The sequence below is a fragment of the Protopterus annectens genome, chromosome 3.part1 (genome assembly GCF_019279795.1).
Source record: "Protopterus annectens isolate FY-2018-M chromosome 3.part1, PAN1.0, whole genome shotgun sequence".
Classification (NCBI taxonomy): Eukaryota; Metazoa; Chordata; order Ceratodontiformes; family Protopteridae; genus Protopterus; species Protopterus annectens.
Genome location: NC_056732.1, coordinates 160973902 through 160991524, shown reverse-complemented (window position 1 = coordinate 160991524; position 17623 = coordinate 160973902). Strand labels below are relative to the sequence as shown.

At 38.4% G+C, this 17623-nt stretch overlaps 1 protein-coding gene across 9 annotated transcripts in view; it reads right to left on the bottom strand.

Annotated features, from left to right (window-relative positions):
* The window catches only part of SVIL (supervillin), a gene marked incomplete in the record, with an annotated part of 2930183 nt that overhangs the window by 1698011 nt on the left and 1214549 nt on the right, over positions 1-17623 (bottom strand). For all 9 annotated transcript variants that reach the window (XM_044066681.1, XM_044066680.1, XM_044066686.1 and 6 more), the window contains 1 exon segment: positions 17198-17337. In XM_044066681.1, coding sequence (XP_043922616.1) covers positions 17198-17337 — 140 coding nt within the window.

Genomic DNA, 17623 nt, shown 5'->3' with positions numbered 1-17623 from the left:
ATAAAAAAAAACATCAGGAAAAGAACCAGTGAGTAAGTGACTTTACTATATGTCAAGTGCCAATGGTGCAAAGGGGGCAACTGACAACCACCATATATTGTAGCCATGGTCATTATGAGCTCAGTGTTGGCCCAACTCCAATACCCCAGAAAAGCTGCCCTACGCCCAAGTAGGACCTTCTGAGCATGTGTGGAGACCAGGAAGCTTACCTACTGGCAGTGTCTCTAGTACATGCTGCTGCTCAATGAGGAAGGGGAGGGGTAATGGATAGCAAATGTTTTATGCCTGGGGTCCTAAGTTCATAGTGAGCCAAGAGAAATATTACAAAGAGAAAGTGGGCATTGAAGTACTGTGGACATTCAATGGTCTTACAAAAGGTGGCCAAGCTTTGGTCCAACGTGAGGTCTGTTGGTACAGTTATAAACATACTTCCACTGACTAGGACAATGTTTGTATTTACATGAAGTTGTCTGTTCTATGTCCTAGGTTCATGAATGTGACCTTGTGTGAGATGCATCTTTTAAATACACTTCCATTAGAATTTGTACTTAACTTACATGGTGCTTGTGCTTAGCCCACCTTGAGTAAAAGTGACCTTTTGGGTAACAGGACTTGTAATTACACTTCCACTGGGATACAAACTGAAATTCTTGGCTCACTGATATATCAGTCTCCTTTACAGGGAGGGTATACCTGATAGTAGAGGTAACTTTCAGTCATTACTGTGACTCCACTATATTCTGTACTGCATCTAGTTATAAACAAATCTAAAACAGATAAGTACAGAATACTAAATAGCACAGATAGTTTAAGTAAAGTAGGTACATAAAATTTAAGATGAATGAATGCACCAGCCTAAAATATTAAAGTATGTGAAATATTGCATTTTTCCAGTCTTTGAGAGTACAAATTCTGGTATTTTCCAAGAAAAATGGTAAATCTGTGCTCATCTACAAGGTTATAATGTTAAAAATGAGATGGCCATAGCAGTCTCTGGGCCTGGTTTACATAATTTAGAAAACTGTACCTCATTAAAATACGAGTCATATACCAGTCCGAGGCTCAAACACAAGATAGTACAAGTTGGACAAGTAAAAAGTACAGTTGGGTAAAATCTTACCATAACAGAAGATGTCCTTCTGTTCAATGTTGCAGTATTCTTAACATGAGGGATCTCTTGCCAAGGGTGGCCCGACGTCAGGCCAGTATACCAAAGCCTTTAGGTTGTTATTGATGCAGATTATGTCGCACGTATGCTCCCTTCATCAGGCATAGGGCAGAAAGGTGATGTTCAGACGTATCATGGTCAGAACTGAAGGCCCCAGGAGGAACCCAGACCTAGAATACCAATGGGTAACATACACATCCAGAGGGACAAAAGACCGGGGGGGCAAATACTGCAACAATGAAGAGAAGTATATCTACGGTTATGGTAAGATTTTACACAACCATACTATGCCCTTCCATTTCACTGTTGCAGTATTCCTAACATGAGGGAGTGCCAAAGCTCAGGAAGACGACAGATGAGGAAGGACCACCAGAGCCTTCTAGGAACCCATGAGGAATAGTCCTAGAAAAGCCAACTCTAGCCCTGGAAATGACATTCAACTTGCAATGCTTGGTAAAGGTATACCATGAAGACGAGGTAACTGCCTCAAGGATAGAATTAGTATCCAAATCCTTGAAAATAAGCACCAGAAAAAAACACAGCCCTAGTAAAGTGAGCCTAAATTGCTGATCACATTTTGAAAAATCTTTAGTTTTGTCCAAATAAAATCTGGAGTCATGTATGTACTTCCAAGGTGTGCAACACCTTCTCACTACCAGACTGCAGAGAAGGTAAAAAAGTGGGTAAATTAATAGACTGATTAAGACAGAACTCATTCACCAATTTAGGTATAAAAGAAGGACTGGTACAGAGAGAGAGAGAGAGAGACACTGTCCCTTATGAAAAACTGAAAAAGGAGGAATAGCCATAAGGGCTTGCAGCTCAGACAACCGTCTGGCAGAAGTAAAGGCCGACAAAAGAACAGTTTCCAAGAACAATGTTGTAAGGAAGCTTAAGCTCTTCAAAAGGAGCCTAAGTCAATTTCTCCAAAACAAAATTAAGATCCCGGGGGGGGGGGGGGGGGGGTGGACAGGTTTCCTGGGAGGTCTAACATGAAGTACACCTTTAAGAAACTGTATGGCCTCAAACCTAGAGGCCAAAGGAGGAATTAAAGGCAGACAAGCATAAACAGCTGAGAGGTGGGCTTTAACAGAAGAGTATGCCAACCAAGCATTGAGCAATTCACATAAATAAGAACCAAGGGAACATCCACAGTAATTAGATCCAGCACTGTTCATGACTATCTTTATGGGGACCCTTTTTGGATGGCATAACATGCACCAAGTTTGAACGGACAAGTATAGCTTCAATATAACTAAGCAATGAGTAAAAACAATAAATGAAGCTATTTCCACACAGCGGTAAAATATTTATTAGCTAGTATAAATGACTTAAAAAAACAAACTCAAAATGGATAAGCACTTTCCTAAAAACCTTCTTCAAATCTATAAATGCATACTTTCAATTTAGGCCATATAAAGGGGGTATAACCAATCAGAATCATCTTCTTAACGGAAACCTTCTCAGTACCGGTTTTAAAGATACAACTTCATTTAAGCCAGGTTCACAATCAGCTCTCATATCTGCAATCCAGTTAACCTCTTAACTCAGTAATATTCCACAAATCTCCTCTTCTTAAACTGTCACTAATGACTTCTAGCACCATAAAATGAAAACTATGAACAGGAAATCGTATATGTTGGGACAAATCATTTATGTTCATTTTATGCTCGATATCATTTACATGTCAAGATCCTAACTTTAAATGAACAGTTAGTTTTCCCAGTATAAAGTCCATAACAGTCATAAAATATAAATCACATTTCTAGTATTACAGTCTGCAAAAACATCCAATTTATACTCATTCCTGGTAATTATTTATTTTTTATTTATTTATTGCATTTGTTAACCAGGAAAGTCCACTGGGCCTAGCCCTAGAAAGAGCCCATTTTCAGTGGAGGCCCGGGGAGAAAAGTTCCACATTACATAAAGTGAAATATTTATACATGGAACTAGGTATGTTGACAATTCAAACAAGTAATAAAATTAATAGCAACAGCAGTAATAATGTTTACAGTCAAAGAGTAGTATAATGGTACAGTTGGCATATGTATCTGTAGTATACTTAGCAGTGGAGAAGTGATATAGAGTGGAAAAGGAGGAGACAGAAGGGCTACAGGAGAGAGATAAATGGTATGGAGACAGAAAGGAGTATGTAGGGAAGAGAGAAGGAAAGGAAAAGTTTGTAGTGTAAAAGGTTCAAGTTGAGATTCCAGAGAGAGGAGTTAGGTGTTGAGGTAAGGGGTTGGGGTGCAGGAGTATAGCCAGTGAGAGGAGAGATGTGATTTGAGTGATTTTTTGAAGGTGGCCGGACTGCTGCCAGTTCTGAGTGAAGTAGGAAGATTATTCCATAACTTAGACAGTTTGAGTACAACATTTGGCCAGCTGAGAGCTTAAGTTTTTTGACTGACAGTAGCACTTTGTTTTCAGACCCGAGTTGGAAATTAGGAAGGGATAGACTCATTGTAGAGGACAAGGAAGGGCAGGATTCAGGTCTGTAGATTATTTTGTGGGCTGTAGTTAACTGTAGATACGCGAGATGATGAGGGGATTCTAGCGTGTTGAGCTGGTGCAATGAGGAGCAATGGTGGGTGGAAAATTTTGCATTAGTGGCGAATTTAGCGACTTTGTTGTAGCAGAAGTCTAGTTTTGTTTTTAAGTTGGACTATAAATTTGTGAGGATGAGAGCACCGTATAGTAGAGTTGAAAGCAGGAAGGATGAAGCGAGGGCTATTTTAGTGGAGTGGCTAAGAAAGTAGTTAAGTCTATAGAGGGCACCAAGCTTTTGATGATTTTTTTTTTTAATGTTGCTGTAGATGTGAAGGTCAAATGTTAAATTTGTCGTCAGTGATGACACCTAACAGTTTAGTGCTAGGCATGACTTCAATGGTAGTGTTGTTTTGGGAATGGATAGAGAAAACAGCTTTGTAAGTAGGGCTGGATTTAGTGTGGGTGAATACTAAGAGTTTGGTCTTATTAGGGTTGATGTCGAGATGGTTTTGGGGTATCCAAGTTTCAACAGATGTCAAAGCTTCTTGGGTAAGATGCTGTAAAACAGTGGGAGATTTATAAGAGCAGATGATGGTCGAATCATCAGCATACTGGATAACAATGCTGTTGGTTAGAGTATTATGAGTCATTGACAAATATACTGAATAGGAGGGGACCTAGAATTGAACTTTGGGGATGCCTGTGTTTGTGCTGATGAAAGGGGAAGATGAGTGCTGCCATTTAGTAGATTGCTATTTCTGAGATAGCTCAGCTAGTAAGCCACTTTAGGGTAGGGGAAGATAAGATGAGGTTAGAGTGTTTAGTAAGTAGAAGGGAGTGGGAGACCGTGTCAAATGCTTTAGACAAATCAAGAAAGCGATCAGAGACTATGGAACCAGCATCATGAGCTCTATTTACTGTGTCCAAGAAGGAAATTAGGGCAGTGTTTGTGCTATGTCCAGGCCTAAACTCGTGTTGAGTAGGGGAGAGTATGTGGTGGTTTACCAAATGGCTTATGAGCTGGGTGTGAACGCATTTCTCTAATGTTTTGGAGATGGAGAAAAGTATAGCAATAGGAGGAAGTTTGAGATTTCTGAATTGGAGCCGCCTTTGTGAAGTGAAAGGACAAATGCTTTTTTCCAAATGTTGGGTATTTATGATACCTGAATGGACCTATTGAGGAGGATACTGAGAGAATAAGCAATGGAAGAGGCAGCTCGTTGCAAGTATTCTGCAGGTAGGTTATCTGGGGCATTAGTACAAGGTTTTAGTTTATGGATGGTGGATGTTGGAATGGGTGATAGTGAGAAAGTAGGTAGAGGGGTAGTGGTGGTACGTCCTGATGGTGTTTGTGTATTAGTGTTGATGGGTGGGAAGGAGGTAGTTAAGTTTTGCAATGGTGTCAATAAAGTGTGTATTAAAGCAGTGAGGCTATCTCAGAGGGTGTTTTTTAGGGTTAGGGCAGGGGTTATTGTTAGTTCCTAGGTGGAGCAAGGAGTTTATAACATGCCAGAAAGTCTTGGGGTTTTGTCTATGCTGATTTTGGAAGTATTCTTTTTTATTTTTGACAACTAAGCTTTTGGCCTGGTTGCGAAGTTGTTTATATTGTAAAAGGTTAGATGGAGTTTTGTTTTTTTTCCAGATTTTCCAGGCTTTTGTTTTGTGGACTTTGCAAGGTAGGTAGCATGTTTTGCCTTGATTCTCTTTAGCTTGAGTGGGGCTAGGCTATTTAGGATTCTGAGAAATGTAGAATTAAAGAATTCTACTGGATCACCGAGTGGGAGAATTTTTAGTGGACTCCAGTTAATGTTCCGCAGGGTATTGTTGAGGCCATCAGGGGAGCAGTGGGATAGGTCTCTGTTGTATCGATATTGGTGTATATTTGGTACAGAGGTGGGCTTGCTTGTTATGTATGCTGGTGAGTGGTCACTAATGCTATCTGGGAGTGTGCCAGAGGAGGAGATTTTGTCTGGGTCAGAAACCAGGATCCAGTCCAAGATGGATCCATGTTTTTTTTTTGTCATGTCTGGTGATATCTGAGATTAGCTGACTGTATTTGTGTAGGCTATCTGTAGAGGGGTTGTTCGAGATATCTAGCCAATTGATATTCACGTCACCTAGGATTACAGTTTCATTTTTTTATGTTATTGGCAGGCAAGAATTTCCACAAGAATGGGAATATTGTTGCCTGGGGGAATGTATACGACTATACTACATAGGGTTTTACAGTCATCATGTTTCAGGAAGGTGACAAGAAGCTCTGCAGTGGAAAAACTGGGAATTGCTTTTGAGTAAGGAATAACTGTGAAGGTGCTTGGGAATAGTAGGGCAATGCCTCCACCTTTTTTTTATAAAGTCCGTCACTTCTGAGGCAGGAGTGGTTAGGGGATAGGAATTCAGAATCCTTGACATATGGTTTTAGCAAGTTTCGGTGATGGCAGTAAAGTCCGGTTTATGTTGACTGAACCACGGATGCAGTTGTGGAATTTTATTTCTAATGCTTTGAAGATTAATTGTGGTGAACTGAATGGATTTAGTAGGGTTAGGGGAGTTGTGAGAGGGAGGAGAAGGGCCAGGGTTAGGATTATGTCACCAGATAGGGCCAGGTTGCAGAAGGTAGGGGGGAGTGTTAGGTGGTGATTTCCTGTTTGGGCTGTGGAATGGGAGAGTACCACCAGTTATTCTGTAAGATTATATCGGTACTGTAGAGAGATGGACTGATTGCTGAATAGCTGGGGAGGATGGTGGAGGTAAATTAGTTATGTGAAGAGCTGATACTCCTAGAAGGAAGAGACAGTGTGTGTGATAAGAAAGATGTTGGTTAGGAGAGGCATAGGTGTGCAGTTTGTGTGAGAGATGGAGTGTGAGTGAGGTTGGGAAGTATAGGTGGGTATAGAGGGGTTTAAAGATAGAGAAAGTATGGTTTGGGGATGGTGCAGAAAAGGGGGGGGTGGTATGTACTAGAGCTGGATGTAAAAACGTATTATGAATGTTGATGTGCAGGAAGGCTTTACATCTTCCACACCTAAAAGTTCATTGCCTCCTGTGAGCTAATCTGTCAGTATTGTTTACTTCCTCACAGAGAAGTTTTCATGTTTTGTCTATTCTTAAGGCAAAGTCTCGGGGTCTCTGCTACTATCCATCTGATCATTGCATCTGCTGTCAATATTTTCTATTTCCTCTTATTATGTCATATACTTGTTTAATGTCTTCACTGTAAGTGAGCGAACAGCTTATTCCATTAAATACATACATCCTTGTTCGCGTCCAACACTTCTACATTCTGTGTCTCATCACGATGGAAATATGGTTTCCTTTTACTCATACTCATCTGGTTTACTTCTGTCTCCCCTTCCTTTATTTCCTCTAAGTTATAACCCCTTTCAATGTAGATGCTTCTTCATTCTCACTAATTCAGTGACTTGATCTCTTATATTAGTGTTCAGTCTCAAACTCTGCAAAAATTGTTTTTTTATAACTTGCGGAAAACCATATTTGGGATGCATACTATTATGATGTAGGAGATGATTTTTCCAGCATGGTTTCTGATATATCATAGTATCTATATCATAGTGTCTATATTGCCATCTTCTCTTTTTCTTCACAACCTAAGTCATAGTGGTCTTTAGATAGTCAACAAAAGATCCAAGTTGCCTCATCTGCTTTCCATAAAAGAAATATGTCATCCACAAATCTTCTGTAAAACAGCAGTAGTTTTTGCCAAATGTTCAGATCACTACAAATATATTCAGATTCCCACTGTGCCATCACGATGTTGGGAGTACGAATTAGCCCAGGAGGTACCCATCACCACACCCCATTTTTGCAGAAAGTATTGGTTCTCATATAGCAAAACATTTGCCAATATTAATTTCAACAACGTACATAGTTGGGACTACTAGGTTTCCATCATAAACTTCACTGGACATCAAAAATCGATGTATTCCTTCAATGGCATATTCATTCAGAATAATTGTGAATATACTTTTTACATCCATTGTACCAGCAAGATCTCTTTTGATATATGGGAAACTATTCAATATGTAGACACCAAAGAAAGTATTCAGTGTCCTTTAATACAGTGCTTGCTTTACACAGTGCTCTTTTTAATTGATACTCTACATAAATAGATATAGGCTCCATGATCCATCCATTCCCAGAAACAATAGGATGCACTGGTGGATCATTTATATCTTGTGAATCTTAGGTAAACCTCTAATGATGGATATAGCAGCACTAGTTACTTGAAAATAAAAATTCTTGAGTGATGACAACTATCATGAGATCATTCAAATCCATATTCACCTTCCTTGTAATCTTGTCTAACTCATGTTTCTATATCCGCTTATAAGTGTTCTCATCACTTAGTAGTGCCATCATTCCGTTGTCATACCATATTTTATCTAGCACTATCATTCTTCCTTTATCTGCTGGTCTAATAATCATCTCATTATTATTCATCAAATCCCTCAAAGCTCGTTTCTCACATGAATTTAAACTGCAGAACCCTTTATTCTTATTATTGCGTAAATTTGTCACTTCATTTTCGCAGACTTGTACAAAAGTTTCCACCACCAGAAGCAATGATAGAATTAAAGTGCTCGGTCTTTTAAATAAAGCAATAGACTCTTAACAGTTGTCTTGTCGATATCCATGAATATATTCTTTAAAATCACATTCCAGCCAAAGTATTTAATATTTATAGCAAACGCATTAAGTCTCGAAGGTAAGGCTGGAATAAATGTTAAACCTTTATTAAGAAGCCTATACTGAGCTTCACTTTGACATATTTACAACCAAAGTGGTTGTTTCTTCCAATGAACAATTTTCTGATGGCATCTCTAATTAGAGATTTTCTCCTCCTTCTTGTCTCTGCTTAAGGAATGATCCTTCCCGTGTTGACATTGATGTTTCAATAGTATAGGAAGATCTGAAAAAATGTGCTGCCGTATCCTTAGGTCGGGCACCTGTAGCACTATTCAAACATAAAACTTGTTTACTAATTCCTGAAATTGCTTGTTCAGTATTATTCATATTCAAATATGTGCAACTAGCATTCAAATAATTATCTGTTGCATTCTCTGTTGTTGCCTGGGTTACTACAGGATTCCCATTTGTTTCTTGGTATCCTTTACTTGTGTTGCAGCACCACACCCCTTCAAATTCATTAGTATTCACTTCACAATATCGGTGTTTGTTTTATGGTTCTGATTGTTCAAATGGACTGGCCATTCAAAGATGTTTAAGTCTTTAAAATCCCTTGTTAACTTCTTGGCTTTGATATGTCTTAGCATCTTCATCATATGCGGTGAGGGTACGTTGGGAGAGTTTCAATTTTTCAATAAAAATAGAAAAGATGACATGGGGAATCTGTCTCCCACACTGGCATTTACCCTTTCTGGATGACATGAAACCCCACACCACCACAAATGCTAAAAGCAAAAAGGATAAGCCAAAAAATCCCAAAGGGGCACTTATTTGAATGGTTAGGTAACCAGCAATGACTTAGGAAATCAGACTGAGGATCAAAGATGGTGTTCAGAGTGGTGGCAAAGAAGTTCTGAGGATGATGCCTCCGGATGTCACCTTTATGCCCTACTCCTTACCCAGAGAGCATACATGTGACGTATAGCATATCAATAACCACCTAAAGGCTTTGGTATACTGGCCAGACGTTGGGCCGCCCTTGGCAGGGGATCCCTCATGTTAAGAATACTGTAACAGTGAAATGGAAGGACATCTTACCATGACGGTAGACATTTAAATGATCACTGCTGCAGTTGCCTTAGATATATGGGTTATAACCTGCCAAGGATATAACAGCCAGCCAGCTTCCAAAGTTGCAGAGCACCTTCCATGCAACCAGACTTTCATTTAGATCAAGCTGAATTGACTAAAAGACAAGTAACATAATTTTGTATTTGGGCACAATCACAAACAAGTTTATGAAAGAAAACACAAAAGTTATTTTTGACAAAAAATACAGTAAAATGCACTTTAAAACACTATGCCAGCCCCCAAAAAGTAAAATAAACACCACTTCGCCAAAGAAAAATGTTTCTAGTTACTTTACACTACTTTTAAACTGACAGAAAAAAAACAAGCTCTCTGTTTAAAAGCACGTTACCATCTCGAGACAGTCCATTAAAATGCAACACTCCTAACTTTAAAATAACTTTCCTGAAGTGGAAAGTAACAAAACATCAACAAACTTAAGAAAATCCAAGTTTTTTTTCCTGCAAAAGGAACTTATCTGCTCAGCAAAAAAAAGCACAAGCTTGATCCTTGGAAGCATCAGGAGTGTACTCTTCAGTGCCAGTAAAGTTCTGAAGGGCTTTGTTCCCCAACTTCTCTTTTAGTGAAGCTCAGCATGAGCTGCCTGACATTATGAGTTTGTGGAAAGTATCCTGAGCTTTGGAAGCAAGCCAGCTGTTATTTTCTTGGCAGGATATAATCCATACAGCAAAGGCTACTGCAGCAGTGATCAATGCAATGAACATCTTTAAATATGGATACAGATGGTGCTTGTCTGACACACAGAAGGCAAAAGGTTCCATAGTCTTGAGATTGCTATTAAATGTTCATTGTTAAGCACTGCTCAGAATGGAAATATGAAGAACACTTGCAAGTTGCTGTTGACACATGAAAAAAAGAAACTAACATGTCACCAATAAAACAAATCTCTATCTTACTGAATACAAATGAAGATAACACCATCTCAGAGAGTAGTCCATTATTTTAGTACCAAATTTTTTTTTTTTTTTTTTTTAGAAACATATGTACCTACTCAATATCTTAAATACTGCAAATAAAAAAGTTGGAGCAATCTTCCACAGTGGGTCTAATAAAGATTTTAAAACAGTCCAAGCAGAACATTTGGGTGCATAGTAATACATCCATTTCGGCCAACATGTTCACCGGGTAACAGTATTTGATTGTTGACAAAGTAGAGTGAATGGACACCATCACTTTTATCAGTGTAAAAGACTAGCATTGTTTGATGACACCCAAGCATACAAGTCTGTGTTTCTACAGGTTCAGCTCATCATACAAATTAGTCACCATTACCTCTAATTTCAAACTGTCAGTGAAATGTGTAGCCCATCACTGTGAGAAGAGGGAAAAGTGGACATAAAAACATTAAATAGTAAAAGATCCAATAATAAGCCTTGTGCTATCACCATTAGGACTTGTTTTGGGCTAGAGAAATCACGCCCTTTCCTAATCCAGCAACCTCTCATCATAAGGCAGTTCTTAATCCAGTTAAATACACAGTTGTTAGTATCTAAAGTATATAATATGGACAGATATTTAATAGAACCAACTGCTTTTGAAAGCTCTAAATATATTACACATTGCTGTCAGTCTCATGCAAAAGACTGTGGCTGCAATACTAATACCCTGGATCACTCCATTGTTGAGCCCTACCATCCTCCATCTACCTACTGTGAGCAGTGCATGTATCATTGAGTAGGTCACCCAGCAAGGCAGTGCTGGCAGACTGAGCACAGAAGGGGTCCGTTTGGATCAGTGCTCTGGCTCTAGTTAACAACCACTAGATATGTATTTGCATAGCAGAGGTTCTCCGGTTCGATTCCCAGCTGGGGTGCCTTCTATGTGGAGTTTGCATGTTCTCCCTGCGTTCGCGTGGGTTTCCTCCGGGTACTCTGGTTTCCTCCCACATTCTAAAAACATGCTTCTGGAGCATTTCTCCCCGGGCCTCCACTGAAAACAGGATCTGTGGAGCCTAGTCGGACTTTCCCGGTCAACAAATGTTAAATAAAGTAAATAAAAATAAATAAAAATATGTGTGCGCGCACGTGTATATATATATTATATATACATACACACACAGACATATATATATATATATATATATATATATATATATATATATACACACACACATCTATATATATATATATATATATATATACATACATACATACACACACACACACATATATATACATGATTTTATATATATATATATATATATATATATATATATATATATAATCTCTATATATAAAGTTCAGCAATGCTATTATAAAAATTAACTAGGTTTGCTGTCTACATCCATCCTTGCCGAAAAGTATGCTAACGTCTAACTTTACACTAAAATCAAAAGCCATTAATGAAAGTAAGACTCTCTCAAAGTATTTGCGTATGTTACAAGCTATGTTGACTGACCTATATTTATTTATATCAGCATTTTCCCTCTTTTACGGAGTGGAGTCAGAATATCTTCTCTCCAGACTTCTACAATACAACTCTCATTAAAACAGCAGTGAAATAAGTCGGTAATATATGGTCTAACAGACTTAATTTAACTTAAAAAAACATATCCATTTATGTTCTTTGGCCCTGCAGCTGCATCTGGGCATTTTTTTTTTCTAATGCACTTTGAATTAGATTTAGGGAGATTCGTGGACAAGCAATTGAAATCACAGCAACCACAGTGGGAAAGTCAATTCCACTGTTGGACATGAAAAGAAGGGTCTCTTGGTATTTACTTTCCTTTTGGCATCCTAGACACTGATGCCATCGACTACAAAGTTTGATTTCTTTGAGTTTTCATATTCTTAAATCTAACATGTTTGTAAAATGCGCTTCTATTATCTGCTGTATAGGCAGCCAGCTTAGTTTCATACTGTGATTTAGCAGCTATTGTTTTTCTTCTCATTTGTTTATGTATTTTGTCCCCATTATCAACTGGCCATGTGGCCGCTCTTCCTTTATTGTCAGGAACCATCATACAGGCAGCCATCAAGGGTTTTGTGGTCAAGACTCCAGACATACTCTCAGAAGCAAGCGACCTAAAACTGTTATGGCCTTCAGTGCTCTCCTCTAACATGCGTGTGTGCACCCAGATATGTCAGCAAGGGCAACTATCACTTCCATCCCCTAGGAGAGGCGAGCCAGAGTTGGCCACTCACTCCCTCTCTTCCCTCCTGGCTCTTCCATATCCTAAGCCTTAGTCAAACTGGAGTAATCTAGACTATTTATTTATAGATGGAAGCATTCCACCAGCTTGGCATTGATAGACTGTTGCTTGAAGGTGACATGTTAAAAAATAATTATACGTTTGAAGAAACATTAAATATTTAAAAATAACACTATTTCTAGATAACCTGGACAGGATGCCCTCTCCAAAAGATGCCTTATTTGGGCATTTGAGAGACTCGAACTGAAATACAAAAAATAGCTTTAGTGAAGATTGGCCTCTGCATCTGAAACTGGAGCAACATTAACCACTTCTGCTTAGCCCATACATTGATGACTATCTGGCTACAGAGTGCCGAAGACTCCTTTAAATGTACTGATACATTTTTCTGATAATATAATCATTAATGCAATGTACCTATACTTTGTATAATCCCTGTGTCAAATATAATTAGAAGTACTTAGTTTTTTATATACAGATGCATTTGTCTTTACACTATTAGACTACAGTGACAGAAAAGGACACCTAGACCAGTCTAAAAACATTAATATTGCATACATTATGGTGGAAGCTTGCACTCACACACTATATATATATATATATATATATATATATATATATATATATATATATGGGGAGGGCACAGAATACCCCCAAAAGTGATGCGAGTTGCTCAAATCAACCACCAGTGCCAGGCTTAGGCCTTAAAAAGTAGCAGTACAGAGTGATAAAGCTCTGACTGCTCCCCAGATGATCTGTGTTTGACTAGTGGCACAGGCTAGGATCTGAAGGAGGGGATGGGAGAGAGAATGACCGATGTTGGCTTGTCCATCGGGTGGGGGGGCAGCCTGGAATGCTGCACCACCACCACAATGAGCCTGCCACGCCCTATGCTGGAAGCAGTGTTCAAACTGGTTGGGAGATTGCACGCACCTCCAGAAGGCAGCCATAGCACAGCTTACAATGCTGCCAGGGGTGAGGCATATCTACTCCTTGGCATAAACATGATGTTGCAACATCCTCAGCCTCCTCACCCAATCCCAGGTTGTGGATCATTGAAGCCTAGGAGAGGCTAAGGTGGATCTATTAAACTCAATGAATGAGAACAGCAGCTTTTGGCAGCTGAAGGCTAATTGGAGGAAGTTAAAATAATGGCCCATCATCAGAATCAACATTGGTGAGGGCACAAACTACCTCCACATTTGCAAGTATGTCAGCCCCACTACCTCCACATTTGCAAGTATGTCAGCCCAACTACTCAGCACTTGACTCCATGTTCTAGACTACAAAGCAGTGGGATCAAGACCTCTAGGAGGTGGACCACTTGTCAGCAAGCAGAGAGAGGAAGTCACCAAAGGGAAAAGGTATCTAGAATTTTTTTTCATATAGTCTTGAGTTACCACATAGTTACCCTGCAATAGGCAATTCTATGTAGCTTGCAGGACTGAGAGCTTCACAAAAAAGCATTCCTCCCAACACTAGAACCCTTTTTTTTTTCAATTAACCAGCGGCAAAAGGATTTTTTTTTTCCAAAATTAAAGGTGACATCAATGAACTATGTTCCACAGAGCTGTGAAGAGTTGCATTTAGATGCTGGAAAGTGAATGATAATCTTTAACCTTTGAAAGCAATCTTTTTAACACTTGACATTGTCAAGAGTTTTTGTAAACAAGTGGCACTATTCACGTATTCCCTAACTGCAGTCAAGCACTAAAATCTACACTATTTTTATCTAATGAGGATTATTTTGCTCCTTGAATAATACATGTAAAAATAAGGCAAGATAAAAATAAATACATAAATGGTTCTCAACTTTTGTTTAACATGAAAAAAATGTAAAAGTATTTCATTTTGTTTTAAGAACCTTAAATAAATATTGTTCACTGTCCTCACAGAATGTGGTTAGAAGAACAAACATGCACAAGGAGGTGTGGAACAGCCTATGACATGTTATCCACCAGGCAGAGGATTAGAAAAACCCTCATTTCTGTAATGTCACCAACAGCACAAACAACTTCTATGTAACTATGACAGCTCCTCATGTAATCTCACCCACTGGAGGATACAGAGTACAGGTGAATGAAGAGGTTCAAAATGGATAGGGGGAAGCTGTATGGTCGACAGAAGGAACCAGTGTAAAGAATAATACTAATTTTTGATTTCAATGTTTGTTCAGCAGTACTGCTCTGTGAAAGTACCACCAATTTGTGGAGTTTTTCATACATTACAGCACTGCCAAAAAACACTAACTGCTCAGCTATCAGCCAATATGCGAAGCCTATTTTTTTTTTAATATTTGCAAGTTTAAAATAAAGGCTTTCAAAAGTGAAGTTCTTCTTTAGAATACTACTAACTCCTGAAATAAATAAATAAAAAAATCACTGATAGTGCACAACTGTAAAGATGCATGGCTGATCTGCTATATACTGAAATAAGATAAATGCAAGAACATGAAAAATCTATAATTCCCACAAAAATTTCTAATAAACGAGGGGCATAGTGATCTTTAAAAGCAGCAACATCTATCCCAGTATTTATATAGTCTTTTTATGTACGTGTTTCTCTACTTACAAGCTGTAAGCCCTTAAGAAAACAACCACTTCACTGCTCGTCTCCAAACACCATCACATGACCTCCCAATGTCAACAAGACCTTCAACTTTTGTTTGTGTCTGCATGCACAAATGAGACTGTCTTCTCCTTCAGTTAACAGTCTACACTCAGCAGCATACAATTGCCAAAAAAATTAAAAATGATAACAGCGTACGGTGATGCTCAGTAGGTTTGCTGGGTATTGTTTTACCTTCACTCTTACCTAGTCTTTCTCTCAATAGTTCTTGGAGATGTAATGTGCCAAGAAGAGTTATGATGCATCTAAAATGAGTGTGCAAAAGTGCAGTCACTGTGATTTGTATGCCGACATCAAGATTATGGTTATGTGGTGAATTCCTCTTAATCCAAACTATAATAATCTCAGAATTAGTATATAGAAGTAGCAGAGCTGTAGGAAGGGGGAATCCCCCCCCCCCTGCAACAACCTTTATAAACCATCAAGGTTTAGAGGTTTAATTTATTCTCTGTGAGAAAGTTTTGTGATCAAACCTTTTTGTACTGATCAATACCATGACACATTTATAGTCAATAGTAGCCTGTGTGTGCGTATGTGCATGTGTCTCTGTCTATATACATATATATGGGTCTACTTGATATCAAAAACCCACATACCTGAAAGTAATAACACAAATGAAAACATCAAATGTTCACTTAACCAACTCCACGCAACACCGAGAATTTACCGAAGGAAAATAACAGGTCAGCCAACAAGCTCAAGAAACCACATGGAAGCACTTCAAACCCCCACAACCCCTTAACTAATTCTAACAACTCAGAGATCGCATTATAGTGGGGAATAGGGCAAACTCCCAAATGTTGGCTGACTGCCTCCTTTCCCTGAGTAAATTGTTGGTTATGTGAGCAGTCGTTTAAAATGAAGATTTGGTGTTTTCGCATATGTGGGTTTTTGATCTTATCCAGGTAGATATATATATATATATATATATATATATATACATAGGAAAGATAACAAATAAAAAAAGTGTGATAAGCTGGTTGCATAATTGTGCACACCCTTAAACTAATACTTTGCTGAAGCACCTTTTGATTTAATCACAGCATTCAGTCTTCTTGGGTACACACCTGCTATTAAAGGGACTCTGATTAACCCCAAATAAAGTTCAGCTGTCCTAGTAGGATTTTCCTGACAATTACTCAGGTGCCTGCTACAGCAAAAGCCATGGCTCACAGGCAGCTTACAAAGAATCACAGGGATCTCATTGTTGTTGCAACAATGTGGTTTGCCAGAATGTTTTTCTTTTTAAATATGGTCCAAAATGGTAGTTAGACACAAGTTCAGTTTTACTTTTTTTTTGCACTGTTTTATGATGTCAGAGTAAGCATATTTAGAGATGGGGGTTTCAGTATTTCGGCAGTTTTATTTCTCCGGGTCATGAATTATTTTGTTTTTGATGGATCAGATTCTGATGAAAGGCTTGCTGATAAACTGTCATGCATACACACAATACAGCTATATAGCAGTACAAATAAGTCCTTAACACCTCAGTGCTGTAAGCCCTGTTTTGACTTCATCTCTAGGAAATTCTGTGACTAAAAGATAGCAAAAGCAACCAGATATGAACATAAATGCAAAGAATTAAAAGTTTACTTATGTACATAAGCTATAAATACAAACTAGCACACACACAGAGACAGCTATAACTGGAGCTTTGTGCTAAAAATTTTAATTTTAAGAGTACAGGACCAATGTATGTATGTGTGTGTGTGTATATATATATATATATATACATATATATATATATATACATATATATATATATATATATATATATACACATATATATATATATATATATGTGTGTGTGTGTGTGTTAATCTACTCATGCTGTCTTGGCATGACTTGTACCCTCCCCTCCTCTAAGTACTATCATTATTCAGCTAGCCAGAAAAAGGGACTCCAAAACTGGAAAAATGGTTAGGATAGATATCACAGAAATCTGACAAAATATATACACTTACGTGGCTGCAATGACAACTTCCTCAGTAGTAACAGGCTGTGTGCGAGAGCGGTCTTGAAATCGACGTAATCTTCGCTCCACTGCTGCATTTCTTGAGCGTGGCTTTGGTAAAAGCTTTCCTTCTGCAGATCTTTCCATCTCCTAGGACCACATATAGTCTGATGTTAACAAATCAGGAACCCCTGCATGCACATCAGGGCACAGTTTTTCACTATAAAAATATGTGGAATCTATAGAACATGTAGGTGCAGTCAATGCATTAATCATGATATCAGAAAAAAAGTTTTATAACTACAGTGTAGCTTAAAATTCCAGTCTCTTTTTGGAGCAGGGCTCCAAAGAAAACCATTGTTCTTTTTAAGGCAGGTCAATTAAAACAGCTTAAACCTGAAAAAATTCTGGTTGCATTGCACCTATGGAAAAAAAA